Source organism: Dermochelys coriacea, chromosome 26 (genome assembly GCF_009764565.3).
Source record: "Dermochelys coriacea isolate rDerCor1 chromosome 26, rDerCor1.pri.v4, whole genome shotgun sequence".
Classification (NCBI taxonomy): Eukaryota; Metazoa; Chordata; order Testudines; family Dermochelyidae; genus Dermochelys; species Dermochelys coriacea.
The window spans coordinates 1,206,399-1,233,258 of NC_050093.1; the positions used below are offsets into that span (position 1 = coordinate 1,206,399).

General features: G+C 46.1%; 1 protein-coding gene and 1 long non-coding RNA gene across 3 annotated transcripts in view; one reads left to right on the top strand and one right to left on the bottom strand.

Moving 5' to 3' along the window:
• The window catches only part of LOC122457559, a 63,159-nt gene that overhangs the window by 33,430 nt on the left and 2,869 nt on the right, over window positions 1-26,860 (top strand). The gene's annotated exons all lie outside the window — the stretch shown is intronic.
• Window positions 9-23,359, bottom strand: IDO1 (indoleamine 2,3-dioxygenase 1). 2 transcript variants are annotated; one of them, XM_038384525.2, is made up of 11 exons: window positions 22,645-23,359; window positions 14,811-14,940; window positions 6,681-6,776; window positions 6,467-6,586; window positions 5,849-5,967; window positions 5,208-5,222; window positions 4,171-4,270; window positions 3,370-3,487; window positions 2,209-2,260; window positions 1,070-1,218; window positions 9-409 (listed from the first exon to the last, which is right to left on the bottom strand). In XM_038384525.2, the coding sequence occupies exons 2-11, from the start codon at window positions 14,898-14,900 to the stop codon at window positions 9-11; spliced, it is 1,260 nt and encodes a 419-aa protein (XP_038240453.1). In that variant the 5' UTR covers window positions 14,901-14,940; window positions 22,645-23,359. The 2 variants fall into 2 exon arrangements, with proteins under 2 accessions (XP_038240453.1, XP_043359041.1); XM_043503106.1 differs by lacking the exon at window positions 22,645-23,359 and having other exon boundaries at window positions 6,690-6,776; window positions 14,811-15,078.

Genomic DNA, 26,860 nt, shown 5'->3' on the forward strand with positions numbered 1-26,860 from the left:
TGTCCTAGTCAGTGTGATAACACCGTTGCCTCCTGCTCCGTGAGCTGTGCCTTTCGAGTGGTGTCTCTGACAGCTTTGAGAAAATGCATGAACTCTGTCCCACCAGCTCCCCTTTCTGAGAGCACTGACATGCTCTCGTGGACACAGCCCCCGAGCTGCTGCTGCTGCTGCTGCTCTGCTCGGCACTTCCCGGCCGGGATGGTGATGTACTTGGTGGCGATCTGTATGTGGTAGCTCCGTAGGTCCACCAGCGCCGACACGCACTTGTTGAAAGCTGCATGCAGGCCTGCGTCATTTGTTGCCAGGACAAACTGCCGGAGGGATGGGCCAGAAGCTAGGGTCTGAATGAAGGCCCTGTGAGCTGCTGGCATGTAATCCCTCATGCAACCGAGGTACTCTGCCGAGAACCCTGCAACAGCAAGGTAAGAGCATTAGTTTGGGAGATGCAGTAAAAGAGAGCTCGGCACTGTCCCCCACTAAAGAAAAGACGCTGGGTCAAAATGGTGGTGGTGGTGGTGGTTACCCAGCTCAGCCCTGCTCTGTCTCCATGCTGTGTGACCCATATCACTCCTCTGAGTCATTTACAAAAACTAATGTAAATTATTGGCCACCTGGGTGACTGACTCTCTCCCAACTCCAGTGCCCTGCTCTAAACTCTTACCCTGGCAAGTGACTGCACTATTGCTGAAGTACTGATTCCCCCTGAAAACTAAAGCGGCAATGGGCTCGGATAGAGTTCCACCCTTCGGAGTTATGTGGGCCAGGCAGCTGGCAAGCGGTGGGTGCGCACGTGGGGTTTCTAATAACATGTTGCTAAGCTGAGGCTGGTGGCCCCACTGTGTTTTCTGGCTCTGGCCCTCGTGTGGTTTGTTTTTGTTCTGTTCTGTGGGGAAATCCCTTTCTGGGGAGACCCCGGTCTCCTGCCCATGCGTCTGGCATGAGTCTTCTGGACTAACCTGCTGACTAATATTCTAGTGGCTGGTGCCCCAGAAATGAAATCTCTTGGTGAAAGGCTTGTGTATTAGTCCGAGAATAACCGCAGCTTCCAGCCTCTGCTATTTCCACTTACCCTGGGCTGTGCGGTGCTGGATTCCTAGCAGTACGTCAAAGCACTGTAACGTAGAGCTCTGTGCCGCACTGCCGCCGGAGAACTGCTTGGGGCTGTCCCACACCCCCTCGTACACCAGCCCCTCCGGCATCAGGAAACTGTCTTTCCAGCTAGTTCCAAAAACATGAAGCGAGAAGCAACAGCATGACCTGAATGTGCTAACTGCCTGTTTGGAGTTTCTGTGTGGCTTGACTCGCCATGGTGATAGACACTAGAGCCTTGCAGCACAGGTAACTTCTGATCAGACAATTTGTTCCTGGAAACAGTGGTTCTGCAGTAAAGCCGCCCAATGCAAGATCTGTGCTCTGTTAACTCGGAGTAACCTTAGCACCACCCAGGCCTACCCCACCCCCTAGTTATCCCATCATGGAAGCACTGTGCTACCTGCAGGAAGGGGAACTTGGCGCTGCAATGCAGGCTTCCAGGCAGTGCCTGTTGGACTGGGCTGGGAACATCTTAGTTCTTTATACAACATGTGATGGACCAAGTTTCTCATGTAGTATCACGGTAGGGTGACCAGATAGCAAGTGTGAAAAATCAGGGTGTGTGTGTGTGCAGGGGGGGAGAAATAGGGTCCTATATAAAGCCCCTAATATCGGCACATCTGGTCCCCCTACGTTTCGGCTCACTAGTCCAGTTTTTTGTAAAGTGGCCACCGCTCGCCCGAGAGGGCGAGACATAGACAAGAAAAGGGGGAAAGGAACAGAGCTAGTATCAGCAGCCTCCAGAAGGGGGAAGCAGAAGGGTAAATACCCACTCCTGCTGGGAGGCGAGAACTCGGTGTGCATTTATAAAATGATGAAGCAAATGCTATTGCTTAATGATGACGGCTGTTTTTTCCATTTTATCTATATCAAGTGGATAAATTCTCCCTCCTTATCCCTAATTGGAAATTACAAACCCCCTGCTTTGGGGCAGGATCAACCTCTAACTGAGCGGTCTCGGAAGAATTTTTTCTGTAGTAGGCAGGTTATGCTGTAATTGCTGTTTCTTACACCATCTGGTGCCGGCCGCTATGGGAGGCAGGATATTGGTCTGATGCAGTCTAGTGACGCCTCTCTTCCTAATAAGAGAGAGACCGACCCAGAGAAAGTACATACCCTGAGAGGTAGATGCGAAGGGATCTGAAAAAAGCTCCTGGATTTACACACTCTGTGGAGAGACGGAACGTTCATTCAGGTTAATGAGTGCAGTGGAGCCATAAGCAACATGTGAAATGAACCCTTAGAGCCCTGGCTTTTCAGATATTATTTGGCTTGGAGAGATTCCATGTGTCCCTTCCTGATTGGTTTAAAGTATTTAATCTGTTTCGGCTGAGACATTTTAGAAATGCATCCATTACTCCTGAACCCAGCACTGCACAAACTTGAGTGATCACATTCAGGGGAGCCCCTTGCTTGCTTGGCCTCTCCACAGGATAAAGTACAATACATGGCGGCCCACTGGGAACTGGCTCTGCTGCTGGCACAGAGGATTGGCGCGTTGCTCTGCGGTGCGATGCAGCAAACCTCTCCTCCTGCCAGGCAGGGCTCTGCCCCAGCCATGCACAGGGAGTAGTTTGCAGACATCCCTTGCCCACAAATACTTGGGCAACTTGAGTGAAGTAATGCTACTGGCAGTTAGTGGTACTTGCAGTTCGCTTCATTTAGTGAGCCAAAGTGGTTTGCATAAGAATTCCCAGACTGCATCATGCTATGGCTTTAGCACCAGGGATGGTAACCCGTGTACAGAATTTAGTGATGTGGATCCAGTTCTGAACTTCCATCTCCTGCTCATTTCTATGTGTAACAATGCTACTGTCTATTACTTGTCTCTGCGATCCCTCTCACGGGCATGCTGGCTGGCATACGTGCTAAAACGTGTATTTGGTGAGACGAGCTTAGAATAAAGTGCATCTCATTTCAGCAGAGCACTATCTGTGGGATGTCTTTAAGGAAGGAAATTAGTTCTTTGGCTGAAATAACTTGTGCGGATGCCCAGTCTTGGACATGTGGGAAGGATGCAGGAGCTTCCTCAATCAGCACCAAACTCCATACATCCCTGGGAACCATTCCACACTCGTTCTAATTGCCTATCTGACCACAAAGGAGACTGTGCAACAGACTCAGGGACCCTGAATATTTTACTCCTAACTACAAACTGTTGGGGTTCTCTCTACCTGGAAGTAATAAAATGGGAATTGATTGTTGCATTAATGTAAATTTTGTTGTGGGATTTTTGGTCAGAATTCAAAAGTGCAGCTATCCAATCGAAGCACTTACCGTGAATTAGTTTGAAAGCTTCACACATCTTGCATATAGACAAGACCACATCCTGCAGTGCTGTTTCTAAGGAGCAAAGGTCACGGTGCAATATGGCATTGACTATGATTGGGATTGCCTTAAAGGGAACAGAGGGAAAAACACTCTTGGTATCCAGAACACAAGGCTCAGACTTTCTGAGGAAAGTGACTGTAGAGAGTCCCAGGTCACTCCCAGCTGCGATACTGTAGGGTTGTCCAGCAGGAGCCATCACGGGGATTGGCGGGGAATGAAACTGGGTTCCTAGCCCCGGTGCCTCCTTGGCAGATGTTCACTTACAGTGGGGTCATAAATAATGCCATCCTCTTAAAGGAATGGTGTCCAAACCCCTTCTCCACAGCTCTGCAGCTAGAACCCTGCAGAGGGATGCTGAGGCTACTCCAGTAGTCAGCAACAGCAGGGAAGGGTGGAAAATAACACAGCTAACAGCAGACTGAGGTTTGGGATCCATTTGCTCTTGTTTGTGATGGGGGACTCCCATCTGTGGGCAAATGAGGGGGAAAAAAAAACTCTCGGCCTCTGCTGGGTGAAGGGTGCAAAGTGACTTCTACAACACAAGGGTTTAGATGGATGGTGGAAAAACCTGCACTTGTACTTGGTCATCACGTCCCAGAAGTGTTTGATCACTTTAAATTGCCCTAGAATCTACTGGACAGAACGCTATGTTCCTGTGAGGTAAACTAAATTGAGTTTGTAAGCAACACTTAGCAGGGCAGGGGGCTTGCTCGCTCACAACTGGACTGTTTCATTAGGACTCTGTACCTTGATTCCAGCTGCAGCTGCTGCTTCAACAAGAAGAGAGACTATGAAGAAACCTTTGTTGCTGTCCCCTCCAGGGAATGAAAACAGGATGTCCAGATTCCTAAGGGAAGATAGATACGTTCCCCAGGGTTAGGTCAGTAAAATGAACTCATTCTAATAGCAATTTGTAGCTGATGCTGAGAAACTGTATCCAAGGAGAACTGTGCAATGTAAAAATATCATTAACCAGAAGCTCATGTGGAATCCAAAGGAAAACATGCAGTGGCTTTTGTGTGCAGCTAGATTGCCAGCTCTTCAGATGAAAGATGCATGTAGAAAAGCAAAGCACTTTGCAAATCTGAATTAGATTTCATAACACCCATTGAGGCTGACATATAGAAATGGCTCTGAAATCAGTTGTGCAAGGTGATGCGTGAACATTTGCACGTGCTCGCTAAACTACCCTGCAGAATTGAATGGTTTGTTTCTTTCCCATATCTGTTTATATGACGCTGGTACTCTTTCAGACAAGTCACTCCATGAGCATAAACCAATCAATCCCTGCCTCCCTCTCTCCCCACCAAAAGTAGTTTTATCCAAGTTTTATGATGGAAAAGATAAAACACAGAGGTGAAGATCCCCCCAACCTGTTTTGGGGTCGGTGGTGCACTCATTAGTCTGTGCAGGTTGAGTTGGGGATGCTGCTGTAGCCGTAAGACCAAGCCTTCTTTCCTTTCCTTGCTCTCACCATGCCTTCCTGGGTGTGTCTGCACTTCCCGCTGGAGGTGTGACTCCAGCTCGTGGAGACCTACCCACACTAGCTTGATCGGCGTTACTATGCTAAGAACAGAATGTAGCCATGGTGGTGTGGGGGTGCTGCACCGAGTACGGACCTGTCCAACAAGCTAGGCATGTGCTTGGGGTGGCTAGCCACTCCCACCCTTCCCACTTGCTGCGGTTATGCACTATTTTGAGCGTGCTGGGTATGTCTCCTTGGGTCACTCTGGCACAGTGCTCTACAGACCTGTCATTCGCCAAGACAAACAAGATCTACTTACTCAATATTCAGGGGTCTCCAGGCACAGCCGGGGTGGAGCAGCAATCGAGGAAGAAAAAAGAAAGCAGTGAGAGGGAGGAAAAATTTTAAAGCTGCATAAGTGAGTACAACTCTGCGCCATTGAGTGGCCATGACATGGGTTTTCAGGGTTAGACAGGAAGTGGTCACCACCCAGGCGAAGAGAGAACCCTAACTGGGGCTGCATAGACCGTGGGGTGTCCAGCACCCAGTCACAGATGGGGGCTCAGGGTGGGAATTTATCTTGTATCTGGGTTCAGCAGTTTGAAGAGAGCAGCCCTACTTGGGGTCACACGGTGTCTCACCCTGCCACTGCCAGAGCTCGAAGTGTCTAAGCAGTCGGTAACTGAAATGTCCTATGAGGAGGGTTGTACCAGATAGGAGGATGCCTGGATCAGTTAATGTAGCACCAGCAGGTGAAAGCATCTGGACAGCACCTGTATGATTGCACTGACTGGGGTCACTGTAATGCATTTATATGCATTCAGGTGACCTGATCTGGGCATGACTTACAGGTGAGACCTGCCTATCTACACATCCAACCGGTACAGGGCAGTGGTGGGGTCGCTGCTATACATAAAACTCTGTGGTGTCTGACAGAGGTCATCCCGGAGCTCTACATACCCACAGGGGTCTCTCTTCTTCCAGTTTGCCAAAACACAGTCTGCATAGACGAGGATGGGCGGCAGGTCGAGAAGCTCTGAGATCGTGCAGTAGGGCACCGCAAGCACTCTGGGAAGGATCTAGGTTAAACAAGAGTGTTGCAATAACAGCAGAAGGTTACTGTGCTGGACAGCGAAACAGAGGAGAACCTGGGGAAATCTGCTCCTAACAAAGGCAGTTTTGCAGATCAGTGCAGAGTGGGATACGGTGAACCCAGGGCACTGTCAGTCCCTACTTTTCATCCACTGCCTTATATTGACACACCAGTTCAAGAGGGTGGTACCCAGGCTCCGCGATCATGCTTTTTGCCACAGTTTGTTTGTGTCTTCAGGGACAGAGGGTGGGTGGTTAGCTGGGCTTTCTGATGCTTGCTCTTCATGCAGCACAGAGGAAGAGAGCTGTATGTTATTGAGCATCGCATGCTTTACAGGTAGGCGGGCTAGTAACATTCCCCAGCACTTGCTCCTCAGTCTCTGACCCGCCCTAGTGAAATGGGAGCCAAGCCAGGGACTGAGTTTTGGCATCATTGACGCTGCAAGATCAGGACGTAGAATAGCAGAGGGTAATAAAGGCGCTGACCTTCACTGTCTGTCTGCTGCCTCCTTGCCATACATATCCCATTGTGATGAAGCCGAGAGCCAGGCGAGCCAGGCGCAGCTGCCTGTGTCCTCGCAGGTACTGTGTGCTGAGCAGTGGCATCTGCGAGGGGAAAAGGCATTAATGCATTAGCGCAGCCCTGGGGGAAGAGTGAGTTAGCTAACCGGTGCTGCACGCAGCAAGTTATATATCGAACCTTTGCTACTTCCCTGCGGAGCTGATGTCCCTCTATCAGGTGGGGCAAGTTGGCTGCGACATCCATCCAGGGAGCATAATAATCTGGCAGTTCTGTCTGTATGAAAGAAATCTAAATTAGGCCGTTCCTTTTAACGACAGAATGTTTTCCCTGCTGCAACCCAGCTTTCTTCTGGGTCTGAACCAAGTAGAATCCCGCATGTCCGCTCACAGGCCTTCCCAGATCAGCACAGAACTCCCACTGATTGTCCCCCGGCACTCCAGCGGGAGACTGGCAAGTTCAGCTGCAGGCCATAACCGTTGAAGGTCAGGTTTTCAAAAGAGCTCGGCATCCTGGATACCCGTTGGGCACAAAGCACTGCTGAAAACCTGGCCCCAGTTGTGGGGGCTGAGCAATTGGCTGTGACCAGGAGCCCTCTGGGAATTCTGGCCCTTTGGAGATCGGAACGTTTCTCTGGAGACATCCTCGCCAGGAAAACCTGAGTTTAGAGGAGAGCTGGAAATAGCGATCGCTTCCCTCTTGGTCCCACCCCTTTCCCAATTCTCCCTGCCCAGCATCTTCGTGGGAGCTGTGGTCCGAACAGACATGGTCACAAAATCTGGGAGTGCTGCTCATTCTCTTGCCAAGGGAAGAACAACTGGAAAGACTCTCACGAGGCCTAGGGCCTGAATATGCGTTGGGCAGCTAGTTCTTCCTGCTTCTGTCTTTTGCTTCTGCAAAGTTCCGCTATTTTAAAGACTGAGGTATGTCTACGCTGCAATTAGCCCGAGCCCAAGACAGCTGGCAAGGGCCAGCCATACGTGTCTAAGGGGCTGTTGAATTTCAGTAGAGATGTTCGGGTTTAGCCCAAGATCTGGTATCCTCCCACCTTGCAGGATCCTAGAGCCAGGGCTCCAACATGAGCCTAAACGTCTACACTGCAATTAAACAGCCTCTTAAGCCAAGCCAGAGTCAGCTGGCATGGGCCAGCCGTGGGTTTTTAATTGCAGCATAGGCACGCTCTTCGCGTCTTGCCGCTAGTCCTCGCTCCAGCGTATCGGCTTGGAGCCCAGCCAACATGCAGTGTGCACTCAAAGGGGCGTATTGGGGGAATATTCTGCATCTGTAGCATCTTCCCCCTTTCAACTAATGATTAGCTGTCAGAGTGAAACGTGCACAGCTGTGAAGAATTTTTTTTTTTTTTTTTTTTTTTTTTTTTTTTTTTTTTTTTTTTACAAATCAAAATTCCATTTAACTGAATGGCAGACAACAAGATATTCGCTTGTCCAGCCGTGCTCCCTGGGCATGGGCAATTTGGTTTGGCCAGTGTAAAGAGAACAGACAGAAGAACCAATCATGCTTGACAGATGCATCTAATTTGGGATCAGCCAGACACTACGTAAGCATCATGCGAGACGGAAACGTTTTGGTTTTATTCACTTATTGATGCGGAAACTCCTATTTTAAAACCACCATGGCCTGCTGGTGCTTTTTAGCATGCTGTGCGCGTAGATCTGAGGCTTAGATGCACGTCTTCCTATTTATTGGTCTCTCACTGTATGTTTTGTGGAGCCCAAAATTTGGCCTGATGTCATACTACAGCAAGGCACTATTTCTACAGAATTTTTGCACTATTAGTGCTCAAATATATAATTTTAGGAGAAATAGTTTGGTGGCTTTTTCCTCCTCACTGGCATGATGAAAACCCTTTTTTCGGTGGCTTGAAAATAATACAGGCACAAATAAAAAGGAAATGCAGAGAGAACAGAGATGGTATTGCGTCAGGAAAATAAAACAAGTTAATTATGTTTCTCATATAGCCCATGGTGAAGTGATACTTCAATCTATTACTGACAATTTATGTCGCTTGCTCATGAGCTTTCCAAGTTTCTGTCCTGCTTGCTGGACATCTTGATCTTGTAGAAACTTCACTGTATAATCACAATAAGTATCTAGGGATGCTCTGAGGTACAACGTGTATTCACAAAAGGTATTTTAAGTCAAAAATTTCAGTCCATGTAAGTAATTTCTCTAAGTATTTAAAAACAATCCATTCTAACTGTGTGTGTAATGTACACTTTTTAAATCTAAAAAAGAAAAGGAGTACTTGTGGCACCTTAGAGACGAACAAATTTATTAGAGCATAAGCTTTCGTGAGCTACAGCTCACTTCATCGGATGCATTTGGTGGAAAAAACAGAGGAGAGATTTATACACACACACACACACACAGAGAGAGAGAACATGAAACAATGGGTTTATCATACACACTGTAAGGAGAGTGATCACTTAAGATAAGCCATCACCAGCAGCAGGGGGGGGAAAGGAGGAAAACCTTCCATGGTGACAAGCAGGTAGGCTAATTCCAGCAGTTAACAAGAATATCAGAGGAACAGTGGGGGGTGGGGTGGGGGGTGGGGGAGAAATACCATGGGGAAATAGTTTTACTTTGTGTAATGACTCATCCATTCCCAGTCTCTATTCAAGCCGAAGTTAATTGTATCCAGTTTGCAAATTAATTCCAATTCAGCAGTCTCTCGTTGGAGTCTGTTTTTGAAGCTTTTTTGTTGAAGTATAGCCACTCTTAGGTCTGTGATCGAGTGACCAGACAGATTGAAGTGTTCTCCAACTGGTTTTTGAATGTTATAATTCTTGACGTCTGATTTGTGTCCATTCATTCTTTTACGTAGAGACTGTCCAGTTTGGCCAACGTACATGGCAGAGGGGCATTGCTGGCACATGATGACATATATAACATTGGTAGATGCGCAGGTGAACGAGCCTCTGATACTGTGGCTGATGTGATTAGGCCCTATGATGGTATCCCCTGAATAGATATGTGGACAGAGTTGGCAACGGGCTTTGTTGCAAGGATAGGTTCCTGGGTTAGTGGTTCTGTTGTGTGGTGTGTGGTTGCTGGTGAGTATTTGCTTCAGATTGGGGGGCTGTCTGTAAGCAAGGACTGGTCTGTCTCCCAAGATCTGAGAGAGCGATGGCTCGTCCTTCAGGATAGGTTGTAGATCCTTGATGATGCGTTGGAGGGGTTTTAGTTGGGGGCTGAAGGTGATGGCTAGTGGCGTTCTGTTGTTTTCTTTGTTGGGCCTGTCCTGTAGTAGGTGACTTCTGGGTACTCTTCTGGCTCTGTCAATCTGTTTCTTCACTTCAGCAGGTGGGTATTGTAGTTGTAGGAATGCATGATAGAGATCTTGTAGGTGTTTGTCTCTGTCTGAGGGGTTGGAGCAAATGCGGTTATATCGTAGCGCTTGGCTGTAGACAATGGATCGAGTGGTATGATCTGGATGAAAGCTAGAGGCATGTAGGTAGGAATAGTGGTCAGTAGGTTTCCGATATAGGGTGGTGTTTATGTGACCATCGCTTATTAGCACCGTAGTGTCCAGGAAGTGGATCTCTTGTGTGGACTGGTCCAGGCTGAGGTTGATGGTGGGATGGAAATTGTTGAAATCATGGTGGAATTCCTCAAGAGCTTCTTTTCCATGGGTCCAGATGATGAAGATGTCATCAATGTAGCGCAAGTAGAGTAGGGGCATTAGGGGACGAGAGCTGAGGAAGCGTTGTTCTAAGTCAGCCATAAAAATGTTGGCATACTGTGGGGCCATGCGGGTACCCATCGCAGTGCCGCTGATTTGAAGGTATACATTGTCCCCAAATGTGAAATAGTTATGGGTGAGGACAAAGTCACAAAGTTCAGCCACCAGGTTAGCTGTGACAGTATCGGGGATACTGTTCCTGACGGCTTGTAGTCCATCTTTGTGTGGAAAGTTGGTGTAGAGGCTTCTACATCCATAGTGGCTAGGATGGTGTTTTTAGGAAGATCACCAATGGACTGTAGTTTCCTCAGGAAATCGGTGGTATCTCGAAGATAGCTGGGAGTGCTGGTAACGAAGGGCCTGAGGAGGGAGTCTACATAGCCAGACAATCCTGCTGTCAGGGTGCCAATGCCTGAGATGATGGGGCGTCCAGGATTTCCAGGTTTACTGTTCCTCTGATCTTCTTGTTAACTGCTGGAATTAGCCTACCTTGCTTGTCACCTTGAAAGGTTTTCCTCCTTCCCCCCCCCCCTGCTGCTGGTGATGGCTTATCTTAAGTGATCACTCTCCTTACGGTAAAAAGAAAAGGAGTACTTGTGGCACCTTAGAGACGAACAAATGTGTATGATAAACCCATTGTTTCATGTTCTCTGTGTGTGTGTATATATATATAAATCTCTCCTCTGTTTTTTCCACCAAATGCATCCGATGAAGTGAGCTGTAGCTCATGAAAGCTTATGCTCAAATAAATTTGTTCGTCTCTAAGGTGCCACAAGTACTCCTTTTCTTTTTGCGAATACAGACTAACACGGCTGCTACTCTGAAACCTTTTTAAATCTAGATTGTCATGGTAATAAATACATTTGACAACCTCCCCTTGTCCACGGCTAGATTCCAAAGCCAGATCTAATTTTGTACAAGATGTTGGGCCGCCTACTGACTTTTTCTGGAGTGAAATCGGAATCTGGCCTGTTATGACCATGTGAACATATTTGTAGAGTATCACGTCAGTCTGCTTTGCTTTGGGGCTGGAAAACCAGCTTTGCAATGAGGCTTAAGGAGCTCAAGTCCTCTCTCAATTGATTTAGTTTACCTTCTCTTTTTGATAAAGTACCGTATCAGTAAACAGCGATCACCAGTGTGATAGCAGGGGCTTTTCAACCTCTCTGACACAGGCATAACCAGAATCAGTGGCAGGAAGTTTAATTTTACTTTAAATAACTTCATCTACTTCCAGCAATGGTGATTCCACCCCCTCCCCTGCTAAGATCTTCATTATTTAATCACCCTCACAGCCAGGAAATAACATCTTAAATTCAACCTTGAAGTATCTTGTTTAAAAAATAGGCCATAGAATTTCTCCCCCTGCACACAGATGCTTTATTCCACCCAACTCGGGGGTAGTAGTGCCCCTACTACCACTGCTTGCGCTACCATGGCTACATTGCTGTTTATATGAGCTCTAGCTCAATGAGAGCTAGTTTGAGTGTGGGTACACAAACGGGGCTCACATTCCATCTGGCAGTGTGGACATAACCTTCATGATATAGGTTGACTAAAACAAGAGACTGTATTTTACCCAGCTAATAGGGGATGGGGGCAGATGTTTGAGTTGGGGTTTTCTGAACTCTGTTAAATCTATGCCTTTGAAATAGGTGTTCCTCTAAAAAACGATAATTCAGATCTGAGGAATTAAATGTGGATTTAAAGAACAATTAATATTTTAAAGAAATTATTTTAGGTCTCTGCCTCAAATACCTGTTTGGTTTTTTTTTGGTTTTTTGTTTCAAAGGCTGTGGTTTGTTTTAATTGTGGGTAGGAGGAGCTGTTAGTGGGGGCTATTTACATAGTTCAAAAGAAGGCCTAAATGGGAATGGATGTGTATGTTAATAAGCAAGATGGCTGAATAATGAGCAATTTCAAGCACCAAAATGTGTCCCTGATTTATCTGAAAATCTGGTAAAGCTTTACGGATGAGCTTTTCCAAGCTACAAGGGGCATTTGCTGATCATCAGTTTCCATTCATTTTAATTGGAAATGGGTGTCCAAATTTATAGCGGACACATACAGCTGGGCACCTGACAGTCTGTTCATTTGGACACACAGACATGCATCCGATGAAGTGAGCTGTAGCTCACGAAAGCTTATGCTCAATAAATTTGTTTAGTCTCCAAGGTGCCACAAATACTCCTTCTTTTTTTCTTTTTGCGAATAGAGACTAATACGGCTGCTACTCTGAAACAGACATGTAAAATCACTTAATTCCCAGTGCTGAGAAGGCCAGATCATCAGGTGGTGTAATCCAGCATAGCTGAACAATTCTCACTGAAGTCAAATCGAGCTACCCTGATTTATATCACCTGAAGATGTGGGCCAATGTGTTTGAAGTGCACTTATGAAAATAAGACCATTTATTTGCACATTGATCTGTGTCCTTTACATTTTTTTTTGAAAAATTAGTCAATATAGCCTAGGAAATAGAACAGTCAGGGGAGGCAGGATTATTGTCTGTCAATAGTGCACTGTACCATCAAAGCCATTTAAACCACAGTTTGAGGACTTCAATAGCTCAGACATAGGTGAGGTTTTTCGTAGGGGTGGGTGGGTGAGATTCTGTGGCCTGCGCTGTGCAGGAGGTCGGACTAGATGATCAGAATGGTCCCTTCTGACCTTAGTATCTATGAATCTATTCCAGCTGCTGGGTCAGGCTAGTCCATTCTAGCCTTGGAATCTGAATGAACAGTGGGATTCATACATCTCCTTTCCTCATGGGCCATGGGGAGAACAGGATTGCCTGCATTGCCATCAATGGATTCATAATGCTTACAGCTCTGAATTAAGATAGTGATTATAATCAAATCTCATGTTTCAGGATTCAGCTGGTTCCCTGCAGGGGTCAGGAGGGAACACCCACCCACCTCAGTTGGCCAGATGTGTGCTTTTTTTTTTTTTTAATCCTTTTTTTCCTCCTTTTCTGTGAAGCATCAGAAATTAGCTGGAGAAGGGGGATGGGTGTTCTGAAGTAGTACAAAATTCTTTCCAGATAGGGGTTGATGGGTCTTGCTCAGATCTCGGGGTCTAACCGATCTTCCCGCCCCCCCTCATTTGGGGGTCAGGAAGGAATTTTTTCCCAGGTCAGATTTTCAGGGACCTTGGAAAGCAAAAAAAAAAACACCACCTCTACCATGTGTGGGTGTGCTGGTTGCTTCCTCCAATTATCTGGGCTTATCTAATCAATTCCCTGCCACTGCAGGCCCTAAGACAGTGGTGGTACCTTGGTCTCTCCCATTCTTTCCCTGAGGTCCACAGTTTAGTCTCCTGCGGACTGAAATTCATTGGTCTGACTAAAAGTGTTTGGGGGTAATATAGGGCTATCTGGCTAAAAAATAATGGCCTGTGATATACAGAAGGTCAGGTGGGATGATCTAATAGTTTAGAGTGTAAGGCCAGAAGGGACCAAGAAACATGAAATGCTTAGGCTCCATTGAAGTCAAAGGTGCCTTTTGAAAAGTATAGAGTTTCACAGAATATTCAATTCATCTGCCGAGTCTCTTAAACCAACTGCAAGTGTGTAGCTGATAGCAAATTACACCCATGTGACAGGACAGGCTTTCAGATCCTGGTTTAAGGTATAATGTGAAAGTCAGGTGTGTTTGGATGTGGTTTTTTTTTTTTTTTTTTTTTAAGTTCTCAACCATTTTTTTGGCTGTTTGAAAGAGACAGTGAATCCCAGTAAGGATGGAACCTGGCGCCATTCTAAAGAAAAAGAGCACTCAGCCAGGCTTGAGGCTGTTGCCATCACTTCAGGCTGACTCTCAAACATTCTCAGCTTCAGCATGATGATTACGTTACTGCAGGTGCTGGTTGTGGTGTTACATGGGTGGTGAATGAGGGCTGTGCGCTGCAGTGAGGGGGTCTGTGCCTTTGGGATATTTGTCACATGGATTTGGCAAATGGACCAAGAAATCCACCATCAATGCAGTCTCCCTTGTACAAATAATGAAATTGCTGCGTGCAAAGTAGCTGAAGGGTAAGGGTGGTAATTTTGTTGTTACTTCTGATATCACAATGGTCTAGGACTCTTGGAGTGACACAGATTCATGCCTGACCATAGCTACAAACTGTGCACAATTTCTGATAACTTAAAAATTGGACAGTAGCAGACAGCAAAACCCATTGATTATTCAACCTGGAGAATTCTGAGCAAAAAGAGCTCACAGCCATGTTGGAGCTGTTTCCAGTGCTTCACACTGACTTTACATACAAGCTTTCAGGTAAGTCACTCTGAAGCCTTAAATGTCTGTTTTGTTTTAGTTAGAAATGAATTTCTTAAATATACATATTACTTGTAGCATTAAATATGTTTTACACACACCATTCCTTATAACAAACAATAGTGTATTACACATACCCTAATGAGCACTTATCAATTAGCATATAAAATTGCAATAATTACTAAGCAGCAGCTACTTTATATAATAAATAATAATAGCAAATATTTTATATTGTGATAGAGCAAAAATATATTCGCTCTATCGGTTTAGCAACCAGGCAAATGTGCTGCGTAAAATTTTAACTTGCCACTGTAATACTAGAACTCTTACCAGTGGGTCTGGGAGAACAAAGCCATATTCTTCTGAAACATGAAACTTCTCCAGGTTCTGCAGACTCTCACTTTTGTCTTCATGTTCCATGCCTGTGATGTAGCTTCTTAAATTCCCTGCCCATCAGCCCCTGAGCAATGAGAAATTATTGCTACATCAGGAGTAGAAACTGCCCTGTCTTTTCATTTACTTATCTGCTCTTTGGAGTTTAAATAGGTTGTAATGTATGGGGGAGTTTTTTTTTTCCCCAATGAAAATCACCTGATGGCTTACTATTTTCTATTTGCTGGCTACACAACGGAAAATAGAAAGTATCACTTCTTCCTCCTAATGCTTCTCTTTATTCATGAGGTTTGAGAAGTAAGAGCTGAATCAATTTCTTACCAAATATAGCGTGTAATAGTCTTTCGATGCAAATTAACCCTGACCTAAGGAACAAATGCCATGTGATCAGGACAAAGTCAGTTTGTTTTTCTCTCCAGGCTAATAAATATGGAACAACTTGATGGCACCCAGGCACAATTTCCCAACAATGGTTCCATCTTGGTGCCTTTCATCGTGAAGGATCACATGATGTTGCAAGCTTAACAGACTTTTTGTGAAGTCACCATCTCTGAAGAGCAGCCATTTCTGAGATGAGCTATGGCAACTATTAAATAGGGTGCAGCAATATTAAAAAAAAGATTGGGCAGGAAGTGTGTGTGTGTGTGTGTGTGTGTGTGTGTGTGTGTGTGTGTGTGTTGGGGAGGGGATTTAGGAAAGCAGAATTCCTGGACAAATTCCTTTTGGACAACGTGGGTTCAATTTGGCTGGCAACTGGCAGGCACAGCAAGTTTCTTCAAGGACTGTTGAAAATGTTTGCACCATAACACGCCTTGTAAGAGAAGTCATGTTAATGGGCAAGCGATCCAGACCCTGGTTTTACCTCAGTCCCTTGGGACTTTAGCTGAGTTACTTCCAATTAATTGAGCCACCCCACAATTAGGGGAGCAAGCACCTTCCAGGTGATGCTCCTATTGGTGTTTGGGTCTGGGTCCAATCTGTCTTGATTAGCAGATCTCTCCGAGCTATTTTTCACCTCTGCCGATGTGAACAGGTCACTTTATGTAAGGCTTTGAAAAGCAGCTCTGTTGCAGACTTTCAAGGGTATGAAAAATCAACACCCCTAAGGGGTAGTGTAGACTAACCCAGAGAGCCCAATGCTGATCTGGCGCCTGCTGTAGGCAGCACTAGATCAGTGGAAGAATTTTTCTTTGAGGACCTAGCAACCTCCTCTTGGGGAGGCGGATTAACTGCAGCAACAGGAGAATCATTCGCATCGCTGTAGTAAGTGTATACACATAATGCTACAGTGCTTCCAAGCGTGGATGTCGTCTTTCGGCAGATGTTATCTAATTCTTTACAGGAAGTCAGAGTAGCAGCCGTGTTAGTCTATATTCGCAAAAAGAAAAGGAGTACTTGTGGCACCTTAGAGACTAACCAATTTATTAGAGCATAAGCTTTTCTGAGCTATAGCTCACTTCATCGGATGCATTTGGTGGAAAAAACAGAGGAGAGATTTATACACACGCGCGCGCGCACACACACACAGAGAACATGAAACAATGGGTTTATCATACACACTGTAAGGAGAGTGATCACTTAAGATAAGCCATCACCAGCGGGGGGGGGGGGGGGGGGGGAGAAAGGAGGAAAACCTTTCATGGTGACAAGCAAGGTAGGCTAATTCCAGCAGTTAACAAGAATATCAGAGGAACAATGGGGGGTGGGGGGTGGGGGAGAAATACCATGGGGAAATAGGCTTGAATAGAGACTGGGAATGGATGAGTCATTACATAAAGTAAAATTAAGTTAATTGTATCCAGTTTGCAAATTAATTCCAATTCAGCAGGCTCTCGTTGGAGTCTGGTTTTGAAGCTTTTTTTTTTTTTTGTTGAAGGATAGCCACTCTCAGGTCTGTAATTGAGCAACCAGAGAGATTGAAGTGTTCTGACTGGTTTTTGAATGTTTTACATAAAGAATTATAAGAATAAATAGACAAATCAGACATCGAGATTGTCCAGTTTGACCAATGTACATGGCAGAGGGGCATTGCTGGCACATGATGGCATATATCACCATCATTGGTAGATGCGCAGGTGAACGAGCCTCTGATAATGTGGCTGATGTGATTAGGCCCTATGATGGTGTCCCCTGAATAGATATGTGGACAGAGTTGGCAACGGGCTTTGTTGCAAGGATAGGTTCCTGGGTTAGTGGTTCTGTTGTGTGGTGTGTGGTTGCTGGTGAGTATTTGCTTCAGATTGGAGGGCTGTCTGTAAGCAAGGACTGGCCTGTCTCCCAAGATCTGTGAGAGTGATGGGTCGTCCTTCAGGATAGGTTGTAGATCCTTGATGACGCGTTGGAGAGGTTTTAGTTGGGGGCTGAAGGTGATGGCTAGTGGCATTCTGTTATTTTCTTTGTTGGGCCTGTCCTGTAGTAGGTGACTTCTGTGTGTGTGTGTGTGTGTGTGTGTATATGTATATATAAATCTCTCCTCTGTTTTTTCCACCAAATGCATCCAATGAAGTGAGCTGCAGCTCCCGAAAGCTTATGCTCTAATAAATTTGTTAGTCTCTAACGTGCCACAAGTACTGCTTTTCTTTTTACAGGAAGTGCTTGACAATTTCTGTGTCTCAGACTGCATCCGATGAAGTGGGCTGTAGCCCACAAAAGGTTATGCTCAAATAAATGTGTTGTGGCACCTTAGAGACTAAGTCCTCCTTTTCTTTTTGCGGATACAGACTAATGCGGCAGCTACTCTTAAAACCTGTCATTTTGGAAGTGTAATTCACTACAGTGCTCATTTTGGCCACAGGGTGGCAATGCTGCATGCAAAATGAACAGAGGACACCAGCAAGGGGGAATTTCATATGGTGTTGCAATAAAGAGGGAAAGGAGGAATTGTGGCACCGTAGAGACTGACAAATTCATTTGAGCATAAGCTTTTGTGAGCTACAACTCACTTCATCAGATTCATTCAGTGAAAAATACATTGGGGAGATTTAAATACACACACGGAACATGAAACAATGGGTGTTACCATACAAACTGTAACCAGAGTGATCACTTAAGGTGAGCTATTACCAGCAGGAGAGCGGGGGGAGGGGGGGGGGAGGTTGAAGGGGGAGACTACCTTTTGTAGTGATGATCAAGGTGGGCCATTTCCAGCAGTTGACAAGAACATCTGAGGAACAGTGGGGAGGGGGGCAATAAACATGGGGAAATAGTTTTTTACTTTGTGTAATGACCCATCCACTCCCAGTCTCTATTCAAGCCTAATTCTATCCCGTTTGCAAATTAATTCCAATTCAGCAGTCTCTCGTTGGAGTCTGTTTTTGAAGCTTTTTTGTTGAAGAATTGCCACTCTTAGGTCTGTGATCGAGTGACCAGACAGATTGAAGTGTTCTCCGATTGGTTTTTGAATGTTATAATTCTTGACGTCTGATTTTTGTGTCCATTTATCCTTGTACGTAGAGACTGTCTACGTACAACAGTGGTTCCCTTAACCCACCCAGCAATATTGTTAATCTAGCCAACTATACTCTTAGGACAGATTCTTCTGCTGGGCTATCTCGGGGCCTTTCCTTCTACCCCTCCACCCCCACGAACATGATACAGTTCTGTGGTGACCTAGAATCCTATTTTTGACGTCTCCGACTCAAGGAATCTTTCCAACACGCATCTGAACAACATACTAATCCACAGAGCCCTTCCTTCCAACAGTACAAAAAGAAGGATTCTGGGTGGACTCCTCCTGAAGGTTGAAACAGACTGGACTTCTACATGCTGCTTTAACACAATTTCAGCCTGTGCATGTCTGCGGAAGCACTATCACCTGCCCCATAACCTCAGCCGTGCAGAACACAATGCCATCCACAGCCTCAGAAACAACTTTGACATCATAGTCGAAAAAGCTGACAAAGAAAGTGCTGTCGTCATCATGAATAGGTCTGAATATGAACAAGAGGCTACTAGGCAGCTCTCCAACACCACTTTCTACAAGCCATTATCCTCTGATCCCACTGAGAGTTACCAAAAGAAACTACAGCATTTGCTCAAGAAACTCCCTGAAAAAGCACAAGAAAAAATCCGCACAGACACACCCCCTGGAATCCCGACCTGGGGTATTCTATCTGCTACCCAAGATCCATAAACCTGGAAATCCTGGACGCCCCATCATCTCAGGCATTGGCACCCTGACAGCAGGATTGTCTGGCTCTGTAGACTCCCTCCTCAGGCCCTACGCTACCAGCACTGCCAGCTATCTTCGAGATACCACTGACTTCCTGAGGAAACTACAATCCATCGGTGATCTTCCTAAAAACACCATCCTAGCCACTATGGATGTAGAAGCCCTCGACACCAACATGCCACACAAAGATGGACTCCAAGCTATCAGGAACAGTATCCCCGATAATGTCACGGCAAACCTGGTGGCTGAACTTTGACTTTATCCTTACCCATAACTATTTCACATTTGGGGACAACGTATACCTTCAAATCAGCGGCACTGCGATGGGTACCCGCATGGCCCCACAGCATGCCAACATTTTTATGCTGGCTTAGAACAACGCTTCCTCAGCTCTCGTCCCCTAATGCCCCTACTCTACTTGCGCTACATTGATGACATCTTCATCATCTAGACCCATGGAAAAGTAGCCCTTGAGGAATTCCACCATGATTTCAACAATTTCCATCCCACCATCAACCTCAGCCTGGACCAGTCCTCAGAAGAGATCCACTTCCTGGACACTAGGGTGCTAATAAGCGATGGTCACATAACCACCCTATACCGGGAACCTACTGACCGCTATTCCTACCTACATGCCTCCAGCTTTCATCCAGACCACAATACACGATCCGTTGTGTACAGCTAAGCTCTATGATACAACTGCATTTGCTCCAACCCCTCAGACAGAGACAAACGCCTATAACGTCTGAGCATTCTTACAACTACAATACCCACCTGCTGAAGTGAAGAAACAGATTGACAGAGCCAGAAGTCGCCTACTACAGCACAGGCCCAACAAAGAAAATAACAACGCCACTAGCCATCACCTTCAGCCCCCAACTAAAACCTCTCCAACGCGTCATCAAGGATCTACAACCTATCCTGAAGGACGACCCATCACTCTCACAGATCTTGGGAGACAGGCCAGTCCTTGCTTACAGACAGCCCCCCAATCTGAAGCAAATACTCACCAGCAACCACACAACAGAACCACTAACCCAGGAACCTATCCTTGCAACAAAGCCCGTTGCCAACTCTGTCCACATATCTATTCAGGGGACACCATCATAGGGCCTAATCACATCAGCCACATTATCAGAGGCTCGTTCACCTGCGCATCTACCAATGATGGTGATATATGCCATCATGTGCCAGCAATGCCCCTCTGCCATGTACATTGGTCAAACTGGACAATCTTGATTTCTGATTTATGTCTATTTATTCTTATAATTCTTTATGTAAAACATTCAAAAACCAGTCAGAACACTTCAATCTCTCTGGTTGCTCAATTACAGACCTGAGAGTGGCTATCCTTCAACAAAAAAAAAAAAAGCTTCAAAACCAGTCTCCGAGAGCCTGCTGAATTGGAATTAATTTGCAAACTGGATACAATTAACTTCGGCTTGAATAGAGACTGGGAGTGGATGGGTCATTACACAAAGTAAAACTATTTCGCCATGTTCTTTTTTTTTTTTTTTCCTCCCTCCCCCTGCCCCCCCACTGTTCCTCAGACTTTATCAATTGCTGGAAATGGCCCACCTTGATTATCACTACAAAAGGTAGTCTTCCCCCCTCCACCCTCGCTCTCTTGCTGGTAATAGCTCACCTTAAGTGATACACTGTAACCAGAGTGATGGTAACACCCATTGTTTTGTGTGTGTGTGTGTAAATCTCCCCACTGTATTTTCCACTGAGTGCATCCGATGAAGTGAGCTGTAGCTCACAAAAGCTTATGCTCAAATAAATGTTAGTCTAAGGTGCCACAAGTACTCCTTTTCTTTTTGTGAATACAGACTAACATGGCTGCTACTCTGAATCCAGAGGGAACCAGTTTCAGCCATTCCATTCAGGGAAACTGTTCTCCCCACTCTCTGTCCAAAGGCCATTTCCACGCAACTTCCCTGGCTATAGAAATCAAATGAAGGGTTAAAGCTGAAAGTCTCAGCAGAATTGTCCTCTGTGCCCAAAGTGTTACTGTAAAATCATATCATTGTAGACCTATCTTGAAATGGGAAGTCATCAGCCAGTGAGTTGTTTGTTTTTTCTTTCTAGTGGGGGATTGGTTTATGGCCCCATGCTATTTTTGTGATGATAAAATTTTTTACATAGTCACTCATATCTGCAAACTATATACCACTCCCCTACCACTTTTGTTTAAGTGCGTCAATGGCCTCAAATAAGCAGAGTGAGCAGATTGCTGAGTGACCTAGACCAGTGCTACTCAAAGTGACGGTCCGTGGATCGTTGCCGCTCCGCGAGCCATCGGCCGCTGGTCTGCGTGCACATGTGGGGCACTGGCATTTCTCTCCCCCTCCCCCCAATCAGATCACTTTTAATACGGCCAAATTGATGTACACATGTCCAAGTGTTTGCTTGAGCTCAGCTTGCCTAAGGATGTAGGCTATACTTACAGAATGGGGGACTTTAAAAACAAAAAGGGGGAGTTGTGGTGGATAGTCACTGCTTCCCAAGATAATTAGCTGAACATAAGCTCCCAGTGTTTTCTTTAGTAGCAGCAGCAAGAACATTTCATACAAAGTCCAGTTCCAACAGCTCTAATACCATGTAAAAGAGAAGTGTGCTTTTTAGCCCAACACAACTAACTGTTGTTACTTTGGGGGGGGGGGGGGGAAGACGGTCAAAGATGAGGGTTTTCCTTGAAATTTATAAAAATAAGACTCTCTCAAGCATTTAAAACCTTATCTTCTCTAACAATCCTTAGTTTCCTTAGTCTAGGTAGTTTTTTTGTTGGTTAAGAAGGGAAAACAGAGGGTAGGTACCGGTAATTAATAAAATGGTGCTCAGTAAATAAAAAGAAAGTTGACATGCCATTGGACTGAGGTCTTAGTGGTATACAGTTTGACTCTTTTTGAGTAAAACTCCAAACTTTAATATTAATATTGGACAGTGATTGGTTTAACAAACACCTTTGTACGTTTATACCTTTGGATGGTGGTGTAACTTTGATAAATATTTATTTGTTTGGGCCTATATATTCCATCTATGGGCTCTTCAATCTAGTAATGGCTGGAAGTTGAATTGAGATGAATGCAGCCCAGAAAAAAAGGTGTAAATTTGTAACCGTGAGGGTAATTCACCAGTGGAACAATTTAAACTTACCGGTGATGGAGAATCCTTCACAACACCACTTGATAAAGTCCATTATTTTTTTGAGATTTGATCTGGCATAAGGAATTGTTCTGGGAACATTCTACAGCCAATGTTATGCAGGAGGTCAGACAACATGATCACAATGGTCCCTTCTGGCCTTGGAATCAATATGAATTATGCACATACGTGTGTGTCTGCCCTTCCCCACCCCCAATCTCTCAAAGCGTCTCCTGCTCCTACAGTTATTGTAGGAATGACCATGTAATGCTGGACAACAGTACCTGAGACAGGCGGTGGGGGGGGGGAAGGGGGTCTGCTTTTAACCTAATTACATGGTTATCTGCTGTATTCTTCACAGCAAGCCAGGCAGGGACCTAACTAGCAGACCGTTCCAGGGACAAAACCACAGCTCCATGGCGCGTTGCCCCAGGTACAGAGAATAGAACATACCTGTTTGGAGGGTAGGGGGAAGAGCTGCGGTTCCCATACCTTGTTGCTTGTTATAGTGACCCAGATTTTATCAAGTTCTCTCCCCACTTGTTTTTCTCTTCAGTAAGGTGAAAGTGAGCAGTAGGGTTATCACTTTTTTCTTTGTTAGCCCCTTTACCATTAAAGTGAGCCATATGCGCAGATGAAGCCATGTATATTGTGCTGGAATGTCTCCTCCTGAGTTGTTCAGCCTTCTCAGATCAGCTTCTTCTAGCATGGGGGTGGGGGTGGGGGGTGCCTGCACTACTTTGACATCAGCAAAGGGATTTGTCATTGGTGGTTAAATTTTAACTTACTACCCCCACTGAACAGGCCTTTCCAGTTGGGAGTCTGCATGCCTCACCTATGTTTGGGAACTAAATCAAAGAAGTATTTGCTGTGCTTTCTTTTGCCTTTGTAGAGGTAGTGGCTTTTCCTTTTAGGAACCGCTGTTAAAGCAACCCCAGTATGTTTCATAAGGAATGTCACGTGCTGGATGTTTGTTCTTATATAAGAACTGGCTTTGTGCTTGCAGGGGGATTTGTGTGATTTCAGTCCTTCACTACTCGTGAATAATGCCTGCCATCTCTTTTAGGTCTGATACAACAATTGTTTCCCTCCTCTCCCCCCCCCCCCCAAAGATCCGCTGATATCTTTTAACTTTTGGCTCACTTCTCTACGCATGCAGGTTCTGCTAGCAGCAATGCTGTGATGCTAAAAAAGGAAATTTATTCTGAATCAGACAAAGCAAGACACCCTTTGCGTAACTTCCCTACCTTATCGTAACTGGAGCTCTTTGAGATGTATGGCCTCTCTCAGTATTTCACGAGCTGCCCTCCTTCCCTTCCGCTTCAGATCTTGGCAAGATTTGTGATAGAGACAGGGCTTACGAGGGGTAGGGCGGATCAACTCAGTGCAGAGCATAAGGGGGCACGGACTGGACAGGGTGCAAGCGTGGACCAATGGACGCTGCTTGCAAGTATTCTTGTCTCGGGCACATGGAGCACATGCATACCCACGCTGGAATATGCAGAGCGACCAGCACTCCAAGAAGGGGAACTTTACACAGGGACGAGCACTGAAAGAACTCCAGTTTTTTCCTTATTGTATATTCCAGTGTGGGTGACTAGCAGTACTCACTGTCTCTTCCTCAGTAAGGATGCTGATGGGATTGCTGCTTGTAGAACCATTGTTCCAAAGGATGCCTCGGCAGAGAAGTGTTGGACCCATGGCGTAATGTCTTGCAAACGTGTGGATGGAACTCCACATTTGCTTGGTATTTAGAGGGCAGCAACCTCTGAAAGTAGTGCCACCGAGGCAGTTTGTGCCGTTACCCTGTGTAGAGGAGGAAGCTGTGCCAAACTGAAACGGAGGCTTTCTTCTCTATGGAGTTCCTGTCCAGGGTAGAGACTGCACCTGTGACGTGTTCAGCCCTGGTTAAGATCAGTTTGGCAAATGAGGTCACGTGGGCGCATGCCACTACCCGACCCAACAGTGTCGGGAAGGAACAAACTATTGTTTTGAGGGCTGAGATGGCTTTGGACACTGAGGTTCCTCAAGGGTAGAAGCCTGTCCAGTGGTGAGTATGGTTTGTCCATGGTCCAGTCCAGAGCTGCTCCAAAGAACACTCTGTTGGCTTACCGGACGCACCCTAGAATGACACTGAGGCCCTAAGGACTGGCACGGGCTCAGTGGGGTGCTCGTTGCCATCTGTTCTTGGTGGGACTGGCCCTCGAGGAGCCAGTTGTAACTCACATGTATTCCCCTACCTTGCCAACTGTTGTGAATAGCCCCGATCACTCCTATGGTAACCCTGTGCTTGCCTTTGGGAAAATAAGCTGCAACCAGCCAGCGCATCTCCCGTGGGCCGGGTGCATATTTCTACACGCATTGCGTCTGAAAGATGCATGAGCTGCAAACCGGTCACGTTCGTTCAGTGACAGGATTATGGCAGCTGGTAGAACCACCCTGCATCTTGTAGGACAGAAGTCTGAGCTCCAGGAGTGGCCTCCAACCCCATTTGCCCATCTTCTTGTTAGTTCTGAAGTAAACTTTCTTCTCCCTTCCATAGGTTAGGGCTCCTAGAAGGATCAAGGGGTCATCTTGGTGATTGTGGCATGGTTGGAGGTGGGTAGGGGTCAGCTTGTCAGAGCTCTGCTAAAGCTGGGGATAAGGGAGTAGCATAGGTGGCTGGACGGTGTTTCAATTTCTTGCACAGACACTGTGTCCATCAGCATGGAGAACTCCAGTGCTCTCTAGAGGGGAGCGGATTGTGGTTGCACCAGAGGAGAGCTGGCTGAGTCTTTAGTGTCTGTCTGGACCAAAGGTGGAGGTTCAGGTGTGCACGTGCACTCGACAGCTCTGCCATGCTCAGAGGATGGCTTCAGAGCACAAGCTCATGGTACTGTTGCTGCCTGCGGGTCTCACCAGGAGTGCCACAGGAACTCTGCACCCTGAGGGGGCGGGAAGCTGCTCTCCTCTTCGAGGACTTTGCTCTGCTCTCTTGCAGCTTAGGGAACATGGCCCCTTGTTCTCCAACTCACAGCCCAGCACCAGTGGTGCTTGTATCTGATCCTCCATTTATATCAAATTGTGATATTGCATATAAAGCATGCCATGTGAGGTATCGGGGGGGGGGGGGGGAGATTATGATCTGTTAAAACTTCATATGCAACACATTTAATAATGCATAAGTCATTTTCTACTTAGATATGTGTTGTATGGTTGTCACTGAAAAATGCTGTGGGTTTAGGAGGCACCCAGATACCTCCCCTTGTCCTAGTCTCTGGAGAGCAGGTAACTAGCGCCCAGGTGAGTGCCGAACAAAAATCACCAGCCATCGTTCAGCAAGGGAGCTACAATTCAGCGAGTCATCTGCATCAGGCCCTACCAGGGGAATTGCTCAACCGTGCCTGGGGACTTACTCGGCAATGCCCCCAAGACATGCCTGGACTTCTGTTTTATACCCTCAGTCCACGTACTTGGAGAACACAACACAATGGCCACATGCTGGGCCTTTCTCCCGCCCCCCCCATGGCAAGCAACACAGCCGCTCCAAAGAAGACTGAAGACTCTAACAGAGGAGCCAAAACACAAGTTTGTCCCTTAAACCTGGGCCAAAGGACTGCAATATCCGGGGGGGGTTGAGAGATTTCAAATTAACCCCGTCTTAGATTCACTTAAACTGACTTTTTGCCTAAACTAGATGTTGCGCAGTCTAATGGTGCTTGAGAGTTTGCCTGAAAGATGTATGTGCTGGTCTAAACAGTTTGGTATTGATCTTTTGTAGTAAACAAAGTTTTTACCAGTGAGTTAAAAGAACATATAAGCAGCAAACAGTAAAGATTGTGATAGGCTGGACTCCCTCGGCCATCCCCTGGTGTGCCGGGAGGTCACCGAGAGGGGACCCAGGCTGGCAGATTAGTCTTACCTGGTGTTGCTGGGCTAGGCTCCCCAGCGTTTTCAAGCCAAGCACATTGTGCAACTGGATGTGGCCCTGCCTGAGTGACGGACATCTGCTCTGGGAAGGCTCAGCTTAAAGGGCTTGCCATAGCACCCAGGTGCTGCTGCTCCCTCCCTCCCCCCCCCCTAGAGTGCAAACTGACAATGTATATGAAATTCACCTCTTCCCTCAATGAGGAAGAGGGTCCACACAACTTCACTCCCCCTGCCCCCGTTAGAAATCACATGTAAATTACACCTTACTTAAGCTTATTTTCTTAGAACAAGGCAATTTAACCTGGATTGTATGAGTTAAGTTTGCTTGCTCTGTTTTTTATAGGGCAGAAATAAATACCTCCTATTTAAAAGTGTCTGCTAACTGGTTTTTAGAACCCCATTACATGCAAGTTCTCACCCTGAATGTTCTTCAGACTTCCTCCAGTTCAGTCTTTTCAGTTCTTTCTTACCCTTCCAGCCTGGTTCCAGCAAACAACTTTCATCTTGGGTGGGGTCACGGGAGAACTGATGACCTGGATTCCTAATGTAAATCCTATTTCAGAGTGGGGAGTGAGGTAAACAGCCTCTTGTGGAAAATGGGTAGACTCTTCCCCCCCCCTCCGCCCCCACACCAAAAGGAGTCCCAAGTACAGAATGCAAGATGGGTTCCAGTATCAGGGGACATACATGGTCATATGCCTCTGTAGGCCCCCCTGTAAAAGACCTTGTCTCTTGGTGATTGGCCAAAATACAGACAGTG